Here is a 12012-nt window from a genome sequence, read left to right on the forward strand (position 1 = left end):
TTTTTTTTTTTCTTTTCTTTCTTTTCTTTCTTTTTTCCTTTTTTCCTTTTTTTATTTTTTTATTTTTTTGGGTGCACAGACCCCAGCCTTTTGTAAATTATTACTTTGATTTCGTTGGATGTCTCTAAGATTTGAACTCATGTTGGATCAGCCTTTGGAGGTACATCTGTTGTTTTCATGCTCACATTCTCAGTTTTCCACACCCATTCTTATTCTTACAATGTCCTTAGGATTCGAAGCTTATCACCAAACAAGGAAAATATTATATTCCTAATCAATGAGATTCTCTCAATATATAATTAATAAAATTTTATTAAACCAATAACTCAGTACTGTACCTTATTGATAAACTTTCGAAGCTGGCCACCAAAGAATCAAATATACAATTACACCTACTGTGAAAGAAATTCTCCCCAAAAAAATTAATTTAACAGAAAATATTAGGTAGAAAGAATGCTGCCAGGCTAGATAACAAACTCTAGCATCTTCCTGTGTCTATTTCTTCCCTCCTATGAAATGACATATAGTCTCTCCTCAAGTTCACAGTAGTGCAATCATGCCGAATTTCACCTTGTGATCCTACCTTCACCCGAACCCTTCCAAGATTCGTAATGGCAGTAATGAAAGCTTGTTGGAAAGCTGTACTATTCGACGCGAAGAGATTGACAAGTTTTGTTGTTCTAGTATCTGTGAACAAGACTTGATCAGAGGTGAATAACCCCATCCCTTGCTGAAGATTCTTGTAGTAATTATTATCGAAAATTCGAGGTGTGTTAGGGTCCATGTTAACAGCAACTCTTGGGTCTACATTTTTTGGACATGCCTGTTGGAGCTGCTTAGCATAATTAGAATTTAGAGATGGATCGACTGAGCTCCTACGGCTGAAACCATAAAGCCGTTTAGTGAACCTGGCACAGTGAGAGAACCCAATTGTGTGTGCTCCTGTAAAAATTCAAGTTGTTGAACAGCTTAGAACATGGCCTTGAATAGAGTGAGATGACATAAAATATAAAAGAAGAGGAGCAGAAGCCAATTGAGTATTACCTGATAATGCTACCAAATCTGTCTGTGATAGACCAGTTGCAGAGAACATGGAAGTGAGCTTATCTAAGCTGAAAGTAGGTAAAGGAATACTGCTGTGAACACTGCTCTTGGTGGAGATTGTTCCATCTCGTCTTCCCAATTCAACTGTGTATGATGGTCCACCCGTCTAAGTTGAAAATTAAAAATCATCAAATCAGCTATTCTTTTGTTCGATGCGTAGGAAACGAGAAAATCTAACTAAAATAATGCTGAAAAGAATGAAAATCACAAACAAATAATTACACGATGCAAACACAAAGATTTATGGGGTTAGTAAGATTTCCTACATCCACAGTGAGATGAGATATGCTTCTCTATTAATGGAGAAAAGAGTTAAAGCCGTTTGTCCTCACGTCTTTCTCAGATTGATTTTTTTTTTTTTTTTTGCTAACAATGGTTATCCAAGTCTTTGGCCTAACTAGTCCCGCGGATCCATACTGACCCCACAATCGCATGGACCGGGTCATACCATGTTGAACGAGAACCATTCAACTTTCACTGAAAGCAATGAAGAGCACTAAACACCCCCATGTGACTGGCCTAAGGTATGCTTAGTGGGAGTCAAACTTAGGACATCTGAGTTTACGGCTTGTACCAAGTTCGTTGCTCACCAATTGCGCTACCCCCTTGGGTTTGTTGATTAACGACGGGTCTTGACTAGTCTCGCGGCCCATATTAATCCTACAACTGCATGGACCGGTCATAATGGGGTTGAATGAGAACCATTCTACTCTCAGATTGATTACTGAGAAGAAAACTGTCACAACAATTATATAGCAAAAGGCGAATCTTAAATCATTGCATATATTGCGATAAGATAGATATTTTCTAAGCATTTTTCCAAAGAAACGTTTGATTGCTTTCCAAGGAGGTCTAAGAGACAAAGAAAGTGAAAAATAAGCGAAGGAAAAAGAAAAAAAAAAAAAAAAAAAGGATTCATTTGCATTATTGTTTGGTTGTGTTAGAACTTGAGTAGAACTCATCTTCAAAAGTTAGTCGATAAGGAAGAGGTGACTGAGTCCTTTTAAGATTTCACATCGAATTACTCACATCCAATGTGGAATAAGTGCTTTTGAGAGAGAAACATCTAGGTACATTAGCAATCATATAGAAATATTAGTCATCAAATTAAGGTAGTTTACCAGAACTATCACATCTCTAGCAGCCAAGGCCAATATATCAGCGCAGGAGACCTTGTTCTTGCAGTTGGGATCATTATCAACCGCAGCCTTAGCTTTGATCACTGTATCGAAACCATCTCCGGCGAGTGTTTGACCGATGGGGCTATCCTTTTCCGCATTGTTACTCGACGATGCAAGAAGAACAGAAGCATCACACCCCTGTCACCAACCTCTGGATCAATTCTTTATCCCCACCAACAAAACTATGACTAGAAAATAAAAAACAAATCAATTAAATTGTAACAAAGTTCAAAAGAAAGCACAAACCCTAACAAAACAATCATGGAAGAAGAGTCTGAGAGTGCCAGGGGCTGTCACAAAGGTTTCATTGAACTTCTTTTCAACTGCATTGCGAACATAATTTTCAACATTGGGGCATATGTTTTGGTAGAAATTCTGCTTAAGCTGAGCAGAAGCTGAGTTTAGTAACAGAAGGAGAAGAAGAAATGACAGAAGAAAGGAACTTCTATGTTCCATGACTTTTGTTTACTGTTTATTTTCTTTTCTAGTGGTTTAATATTTATACATGTAAAGGTGAAGCTAATGGATGATGGGTTGTGCTTATCTGTCAAGAATTTTTGAAGGGTCAACTGTCTAGGACAGATGTGATAAACATTTAAGGAACTTGAATAAAGAGAATAGTGGTGAGAGGTTGAAATGTGGATTTTTAAAGTGGTTGATATATGTATAAATATATATATATATATATATATATAAATTTTTTCTATTCAATGTTATTATATTGAACAAAGATATGTTAGTTAAAGAAGAAATCAATCAGTTTATGATAGCTGACATGAGAAATATTAAAATCATAGGCTTTCTTGAGGTGATAAAGATGTGTGGAATTCATTAATTCACCTTCCCTTTTTATATTTCTTTTCTGGGGAAGGTAGGGAGGAAGATATGGTAGAGAAACAATCTTTTATAGGAAATTAAGACGACAAAATCAGTAAACTAGAGCAGGGAGATTTACATGTCACAGGCAGAAATCTTCCTTCTCTTCTAAAACCCAAAATATTTAGTATGGGTGCAAATTAAAAGATAGAGAATTTGTTGCATTGCTATCATCTTACTTAATAAATTTCCTGGAGACTTGGGGCCCTTTGGAGGAGAAGCGCTGCAAAAATCTTTAACATTTATTCTTATAGCCTTTATCAACAATGGCTTGGATCTTCAAATCTCGTTCCTTGAAAATTATTTGAATGTCATTTTTTTTTTATGTTAGCTTTAAACCCAGATTGTTCTTCTCCCTGTCAGTGTATTAACTCCTTCCAAGGAGCAGGTTCATTGTTGCATCTCATGGGGCCTCCCCTCATATCTTCTCCTCCTCCCTCTCCTCTCCTCTCCTCTCCTCTCTGGCTGTCTTTGGCTCTCCATTGGCCTCCTCTCCCCTTTCTTTCTCCTTGGGGGCTGTATATCCTCCTCTTCTCATCTTGTTTTAATATATATTGATTCATCCAAGAAAACAATGGCTTGGTCCTATTTTGTTTCGTAAAAGGTAAAAATTCTTCTCCATCCAGATCAGAGAAATGATACTACAAAAAGCAAGCTTTGCTATACCCCTAATTGAGGCTCCTTTGAAAGTCATTGCATCCCAATCCGTCACCCTTATAATGCTTTCAGATGGCCTCTTTTGAGGAAAGCAATGCATACAGATAACTTCCCACACTTAGTAGGTAAATGAATAATCAAAGAACAAAATTTTCTTACTTTCAACTCTAGCCGAAGGGAAATGTTTAAGCCAGGTAAGGATTTGCCAACCAAAACCCTATAATAAACCATATGGGTAAGCACTTAAATTCTAAAAAAAAAAAAAAAAATCTCACATCCAATGTGAGTAGCCTAACATTGTAAAGGAACCTTTTTCTCTCTTTTCACCTAAAAAAATAATAAATAAAAAAATAATAAATAAAAAAATAAAAAAATAAAAAAAAACGAATATCTTCTAAAAGACTCAATCCATGAAAGTGAATAAGATCCCAACAACTCTAGCAATGTTTCTTTAATAGCCAAATGAAGCACTATCTATCATTCACGAATATAAAATATGGATGAATGGCATTACTATATACAACGGAGTAATCGATGGACTTCGCAGGGAATTTTTTTCCTGGTGGTTGCTGAGTTTCTAAGCTTATAGGTTGGCGTCTAAATGTCCACTAAGGGATTAGGTTAAAGTAGGACCACAGTATCCCCAGCAAACCCAATATTATGAACTGAAACAGCATATTCTCTTTGACAATAATACCAAAATCACAACTCAAATCATTGGACGCTGCAACAGTTGGTACCGCCGTGTAAGGGTTTCTTGTTTGATTAGAACATTTTGTATGGGCTGATCATGGTGATCGTTATATCCAAAGTTTTAGAAATTAGACCTTCTCTATGCTGTGATTATGGTGATTGTTATTTCTTTTATTCCAATTTTTTTAATGAATCCAATCAGCTCCACACGTGGGGAGTGTTGAAATTGTATATTGGCATTCACTTTAATAAGTGTACAATGGTGCTCTTATATAGAGATTACAGTTATTGAGTTATAGACAAACTCTATGATCACATGTGGGAGACTCAAACTCTAATATTAATGGGGTAGGACTCTGTTAACATATGTGAGTAATGGACAGAAAGTCTATTATCACATGTGAGAGTCCTATTCCAACTCTGCTGTCTCATGAGGTAGTCTCTAGAGTTTGTGCTCACTGAAAATGCCTACAATGTAGGAGAGGTTATTGAGTGTGAGTATGACTCTAGAGGTTGAGTTCGAGTGGGATGCTAACTGTCCTGATACACCCCCTCAAGGTGGGGATTTGAATGGTCGAATCCGCAGCTTGTCTCGTAGAAAGGAGAACCGTGTAGAGTTGAGAGCTTTGGTAAGGATATCAACTATTTGGTCATGTGTTGAAATGAACTGCACTTGAAGTTCCTTGGAGGCGACTTTATCACGAACGAAGTGGAAGTCAATTTCAACATGCTTGGTACGAGCATGAAAGACCGGATTGACCGAAAGGTAAGTGGCTTCAATGTTGTCACACCAAAGAATGGGTGCAATGGGAACAGGGATCCCTAATTCCTTAAAGAGAGAGCAAAGCCAAGTGAGTTCGGCGCAGGCATCAACCACTGCTTTGTACTCAGACTCGGTGGAGGAGCGTGCAACTGTCTTCTGCTTCTTAGAGGCCCAGGAGATTAGATTAGGACCCATATAGATGGCATAGCCTCTTGTGGATTTGCGATCCGCACTGTCACCAGCCCAGTTAGCATTGGAGAATGCTTGTAATTGGAGGGAACTAGATTTGGAGATGAACAACCCATGATCTTTGGTTCCTTGGAGATAGCATAGAATCCGTTTGACTAGTGTCCAGTGGTCTTCGGAGGGGGCATGCATGAACTAACAGGCACGGTTCACTGAATAAGCCACATCAGGCCTGGTGAGGGTGATGTATTGGAGAGCACCGACAATAGAGCGATACCTGGTGGGGTCCAAAAGAAAGACACCCCCTGTGGAAGATGCTGCAAAGTTGGTGGCCATGGGAGTAGTGACGGGCTTACAGTCAGTCATGCCAGCCCTCTCGAGGAGATCAGTGATGTACCGGTGTTGAGAGAGGAGGACACCATCAGACCGATATAGGGCTTCAATACCAAGGAAAAAGCTGAGACGACCAAGATCCTTGATAGAGAATTCTGAAGCAAGTTGATGAAGGAGAGTCTGAACATGAGTTGGTTGGTTCCCTGTAACCAAGATGTCATCGACGTAGACAAGGACATATGTGACAACAGAGCCCTGCATGTAGATAAATAGTGATGTGTCGGTTTGGGATGACTAAAAATCGGAGCGAGTGAGGAACTCAGTTAACCTGTGAAACCAAGCCCTAGGAGCCTATTTGAGCCCATAGAGGGACTTGTGGAGGTGACAGACATGATTAGGGAGCAGGGCATCTTCAAAACCCTGGGGTTGAGCTATGTAGACTTCCTTAGATAGAATACCATGCAAGAATGCATTTTGAACATCAAGCTGACGAACAGCCCATCCGTTAGATATGGCCAAGGAGAGGACCGTTCGTATGGTAGTAGGTTTGATGATAGGGTTAAAGGTTTCATGATAGTCAAGACCAGGTTGTTGATGAAATCCTTTAGCAACTAAACGACCTTATAGCGCTTAAGGGATCCATCTGCCTTCCGTTTGATGCGGTACACCCACTTGTAGCCAACCAGATTCATAGTTTCCCTGTAAGGCACAAGAGACCAAGTACCATTACGTAATAAAGCATTAAATTCATCAGACATAGCAGAATGCCAATAAGGAACCTTGTGGGCCTAGGAGAAGCATGTAGGTTCAGCCAGGTTAGGTGAGGTGATGGTAAAGAGGGTCAAGGGGTCAGCATAGAGATTGTGTAGGGTTCTGGTGCGACGGGGTGGGGTGGTAGAGGAGTCAGGGTTATGGCCGGTTAAGGTTAGGTGAGGTGAGAAAGGAGGGGATATGGGAGATGGTGGTTCGGGTAGGGGCGGTTCTGGGGTGGCAGGGAGAGGGATGGGTGGGTTTGGGAGGGTAGGCGGAGGGCTAGGGTGAGGTTGAGGGGTAGGTATGTTAGGTGCAATGCCCCACGGGGGAGGGGTAGTAGGAGGGGGTTGGGTTGAGGAGAATGGTGGTGCAGTGTGAAATGGGAAAGTAGATTCGTCAAATCTGACATGGCGAGATATGTAGATACAACGGGTGATGAGATCCATACAACGATAACCATAATGGGAAGGGCTATATCCTAAGAAAACACATGAGGCAGAACGGGGTTCAACCTTGTGATGATTGTAAGGACGGAGCTATGGATAACAAAGACATCCAAAGATTTTTAGAAAAGAGTAGTCCGGAGAATTGCCTGTAACTAACTGATGGGGGAATTTGTTACCTGTGACAGAGGAGGGCATGCGATTGATGAGAAAGATCGCGGTTTCAAAGGCATAATCCCAGTAAGCCTGGGGAACAGCTGCATGGGATAGTAGGGTAATCCCAGTTTCAACAATGTGTTTGTTACGACGTTTAACTGTTCCCTGTTGCTCATGAGTATGAGGGCAAGATAACCTGTGTTGGATGCCCAACTTGGCAAAGTAAGATGGGAGAGTACGGAATTCTCCCCCCCAATCAGTTTGAATGGCCTTGATGGAGCGAGAGAACTGACGTTCCACCAAGGCCTGAAAAGTACGAAAGACAGAGTAAACATCAGACTTCAACTTGAAAGTAGTAAACCAAATATATTTAGTATGGTCATCAACAAATATAACAAAGTAATGATTCTCATTTGAAGAACTGTGGGGTGGGGGCCCCATACATCACTAAAACCAAATCCAAAGGAGAGGAACTATAGTACTAGTTTCACGTAGTGACAATCTACTAGCTTTGCCCATTTGGCAAGTAGAACATAAAGAAGGAGGCTTCACGAGCTGATGACCAGGTAACATAAGACGAAGGACACGTTCATAAGGGTGCCCTAAACGATGATGCCAGCGACTAAAAGATAAGGCAGAGGCCAGATTGGCATAAGGTGATGCTGGAACGGAATAAAGACCATGCTTACTGTGTCCAGTGAAGAGGGTTTGATTAGTCTTCAGATCCTTCACAGAGAAAAAGGAAGAGTGAAACTCAAAGTAAACATTATTATCACGGCAAAATTGATGAACAGATAACAAAGAACAAGTGAGAGTGGGAACATGTAAAACAGTAGAAAGAGAAAAGGAACGAGAGGGAGAAGAGATGTAAGCAGTGCCTATGTGAGATATAGGAAGGCCCTTACCATTACCAACCACAAGTTGGTTATTACCTGTGTATGGATCATAGGAGGAGAATTGGGTTAAGTCAGGGGTGGAATGGTGGGTGGCTCCAGTATCAGGGATCCTAGAGGTGGTGAAGGATTGTAGAGGTGTGGGGTGATGGGGTGCAGGTACGATGATAGGGGGTTGAGGGGTAGGGAAGGGTGTAGTATGGTAGGCATTGGGTTGAGGTGGTGACTCTGGTAGGTCCCTGTGGGCGGTAGTAGTAAGTGTCTGTCTGATGATTAGTGCGTCCACAAATTGTGTATGGATTGTGAGCGAATGTATTAGAGCAACCAAATCCACTAGCACGACCATGACCATGGCCTCGGAAGGAGCTTGTACCACGACCACCAGTGGAAGGAGGACCACGACCTTGGTGAGTGACATGGACTGATGCATTGATGGCACGATCAACAATGGGAAGGCGTGAGTGGAGAAGGTTCTCGTGACTCATAAGAAGACCATGCATGTCGGTGTAGGAGATGGACTCCTTTTGTGCCATCATAATGGAGGCAAGGGCTTGATATTCAGTGCGTAGGGCCCGGAAGATGTGGATGTTAAAGTCTTCTGATGGGAGGGGCTTTCCTGCAGCTGTTAGCTCATCGGAGAGATGCGTGGCTCGATGAAGAAACTGAGTAATGGTCTCATCTGATTTGTGAACCAGATTTTGAAGGGAAACGTTGAGAGACAGAATCCTGGTTGTACATGGAGAACTGAATGCAGCATGGAGTGCATCCCAGATCTCTTTGCTAGTGGTCCGTCCAACTGCTAATGAAAAGGATTCTTTAGAGAGAGAGGTGATGAGAAAGCTTATAATAAAAGCATCTTGTTCACACCATGCCTTGGCTTTGATAGAGTCTTGAGGGCAACGATTGTCACCGGTGACATAGTCGAAGAGGCATTGGCCAGTGAGATAGGATACGACCTGTTTGCGCCAATTAACATAGTTCTTAGATGTGAGTTTTATAGATATCATATGATGAGCACCAGATAGGGATGTGGGAGGTGGGGATGGTTCGGCTATGGTAGAAGAGGGAGGAGTGTGTTATTTGAGATAGTGGGGTGTGGGTTAAACTATAGGTGAGAGAGGGACATTGGGCTCTTTCTTCTTTTTTTTTTGCAAAGAAGTTGTAAAGAAGAGGGGGCGTAGGCTATTGGAGAGGGGAAAACGTAGGGAGGAGGAGGGTGCTCGGTGGAGCTTTATGCGACTCTGATACCATGTTGAAATTGTATATTGGCATTCACTTTAATGAATGTACAATGGTGCTCTTCTATAGAGATTACAGTTATTGAGTTATAGACAAACTCTATGATCACATGTGGGAGACTCAAACTCTAATATTAATGGGGTATGACTCTGTTAACATATGTGAGTAATGGACAGAAAGTCTATTATCACATGTGAGAGTCCTATTCCAACTCTGCTATCTCATGAGGTAGTCTCTAGAGTTTGTGCTCACTGAAAATGCCTACAATGTAGGAGAGGTTGTTGAGAGATGATTAGCTAACCTATTTTCACATGGTATCACATGGAGGGTCGAAGACACTCTCTGCTACTGGAAAGTCTCTCGCTTAGCCACAGGTATCGATCTGCTGAAGCTGCAGATCTGCTGAGAGCGTCTCTCGCTTAGCCACAGGTATCGATCTGCTGAGAGAAGCTGCGACACTCTCTGCTACTGAGGGCGGTGAAGACGTTGCAGAAGTGAAGACCCTTATGCAAGGAGTCAGGGATCTGCCCGTAGATCCAACATTCGATCTTCACTGCGGATTTGTCGGCGCCAAGGAAAGGAGAGAAAGGTAAGTTGCAGGTTCGGTTGTTCCAGTAGCAAGGAAGAAGAAGAGAAGAAGAGAAGAAGAAGAAGAAGAAGAAGAAGAAGAAGAAGAAGAAGAAGAAGAAGAAGAAGAAGAAGAAGAAGAAGAAGTGCAGATCTGAGCTGATCCGAGCAGATCCGAGCAGATCTGAAAACTCTTCTCCACTGAATTACAGCTTCACCGAACTCCGATCAGATCCAACACACCGAACACTGAAGAACTGATCTCTGGTGCGTTCTTTGATTCTCGGTTCAACCACAAAAGCAGGTTCCTCTGTTTTCTCTGGATCAGTCCAGCCCTTGCTGATTTCACCGAACACACCGATCAGTCCAGCCCTTGCTGATTTCTCTGGATCTGAAGAACTCCGATCAGTCCAGCCTCTCTTTCTTCTTCGTCAGGTCACTAGACCATGCATTTTGGAGGAGAGAGAGTGTCTGGCGATTCAGGGGAGAATGGAGCTATGGCTGTGGAGGATGACGATGGTGGAGCTCGGGAGTCTCTGGATCGTGGTCCAGATGGTCCTCCACAGGATGAAAGGCACAAGGATGCAGGCCAGCGACGTACATATGCAAAAGCCTTGGGTTTTTCGTCTTGGCCTGCCATTGACACTCTCCCAGAGCCGATTCAGGTAGGAAGTAAAAGACGAGTAATGATCCCGCAGAGAGACTATGAATCGAAGAGACAAAATTTTCGTTTTGCCTTAATCGGTAGGGTTAACTTCCGATTGATCTCTTTGGATGGTTTGAGAGCGGAAGCTCGGGAAAAATGGAACCTCAGTCAAGGGGTGCTAATGCATCCATTGGGAAAAGGTTATGTAATTTTTCAGTTTCAGTGCGAGGGCGACAAGGCAGCGGTGTGGCGAAGGTCTCCCCTTAGGATTGGTGATCAGGTCATTCGATTTCAACATTGGAAACCTGATTTTAATATTCACGAGAAGCAACTTCTCACAAAGCTTGTATGGATACGATTTCCTGATCTCCCGCTTGAATACTGGCACGAAAATGTGTTATTGTCTATAGCAAAGGCAGTAGGGCGCCCTGTGTCCCTAGACAGACGAACAAGACAAGGCATTCTTGGCTTTTTTGCGAGAGTGCTGGTGGAGGTTGATATCTCTGACTTGGCAGAGAGGGTGGAGGAAGTACAGGTGGAAAGATTAGAACCAGGTACATCTCAGGTGTATGGTTTCTGTCAAAAGGTGGTGTATGAAGATAATGTGGAGCGTTGTGGATACTGTAAACGAGTCGGACATTTGATTTCCAAGTGTAGGCTGAAAAGATTGGATGATGAAAAGCAAAGTGCGGCTGATAAATTAGCAAAGGTTCCAGGGGCAGTATATGTTGAAGATGGAGTCAACTCAGGTGGGATTAACTCGGTGAGAGAGTCTCTTTCTAGGGGAAGATCTTTGCCACATCAGCAGAATAATTTTGATCCTATTCAAGATCAAATCTCTCCTAATTCAAATTCGTCTAAGGCTGGGGGAGATATTCAAATATTTTTGAATCCTTCCAACTCTGTCTCAAACGTTTTAGGAAAGGAGTCCAACGGAGATGAAAATTATGGAATTAAGGAAGGCTTTGTGTCAGGGACGGTTATAGAATTAGAGTCTGATTCTAATCCTATAAATAAGGAAGGAGAGATTTCTAATATTCTACCTAAGGAAGGAGAGGTATTTCGAATGGATGAGGGATCGGATGTTGATTCTGATCCAAACCCAACTGAGAACCCGCTCCATGGAGTTCCTGGTGATCCGCCAGTGGATCCATTGGGGGGGAACGAACCCAGAATGGGGCTTACTCCTGTGGGCGAGGTTGCTGTTCCGGAGGGGAGGTATCCTTCTCGTTATAGAAGGCTCGGTGGGGGTCAAGGACCTGGACGTGGTGTTGCCATGGCCAGTGCTATGCAGCCAGTTGTTGAAGACCCTGGTGAGGATCATGTGGTTTCTTCTTTGCCCAGGGTGGAATGTTCAAGGGGAACAGTCTCTATTGTGCATTCAGAAATTATAAAAATGGATACGGTGGCAGTGGCTCGGGAGAAAGAGGCCGGAGGTATGCTTGAGGGTGGAAAGCAAAGAAAGAAAACAGGTAGTCAGGCTAAAAAGTCTGATAAAAATCAATTCTCTAAGAAGTAATTC

At 42.3% G+C, this 12012-nt stretch overlaps 1 protein-coding gene across 1 annotated transcript; it reads right to left on the reverse strand.

Moving 5' to 3' along the window:
• Positions 1–471: 471 nt before the first annotated feature.
• On the reverse strand, positions 472–2741 carry LOC122066758 (peroxidase 16-like). The gene is made up of 4 exons (XM_042630597.1): positions 2532–2741; positions 2226–2423; positions 1045–1210; positions 472–942 (listed from the first exon to the last, which is right to left on the reverse strand). Exons 1-4 carry the CDS (start codon positions 2739–2741, stop codon positions 479–481), a joined length of 1038 nt encoding a protein of 345 aa, XP_042486531.1. The 3' UTR covers positions 472–478.
• Positions 2742–12012: the final 9271 nt, after the last annotated feature.

The sequence above is a fragment of the Macadamia integrifolia genome, unplaced genomic scaffold (assembly GCF_013358625.1).
Source record: "Macadamia integrifolia cultivar HAES 741 unplaced genomic scaffold, SCU_Mint_v3 scaffold2567, whole genome shotgun sequence".
In the NCBI taxonomy this organism is placed as follows: domain Eukaryota; kingdom Viridiplantae; phylum Streptophyta; class Magnoliopsida; order Proteales; family Proteaceae; genus Macadamia; species Macadamia integrifolia.

Bases quoted from the DNA above. Each gene is read 5' to 3' on its own strand.
- LOC122066758 (XM_042630597.1), bottom strand. From the start codon at position 2,741: ATGGAACATAGAAGTTCCTTTCTTCTGTCATTTCTTCTTCTCCTTCTG. The intron at 1,211-2,225 runs GTAAACTACCTT...TTTTCAACTTAG, and splicing joins CTAGAGATGTGATAGTTCTG to ACGGGTGGACCATCATACAC. The intron at 943-1,044 runs GTAATACTCAAT...GAATTTTTACAG, and splicing joins AGATTTGGTAGCATTATCAG to GAGCACACACAATTGGGTTC.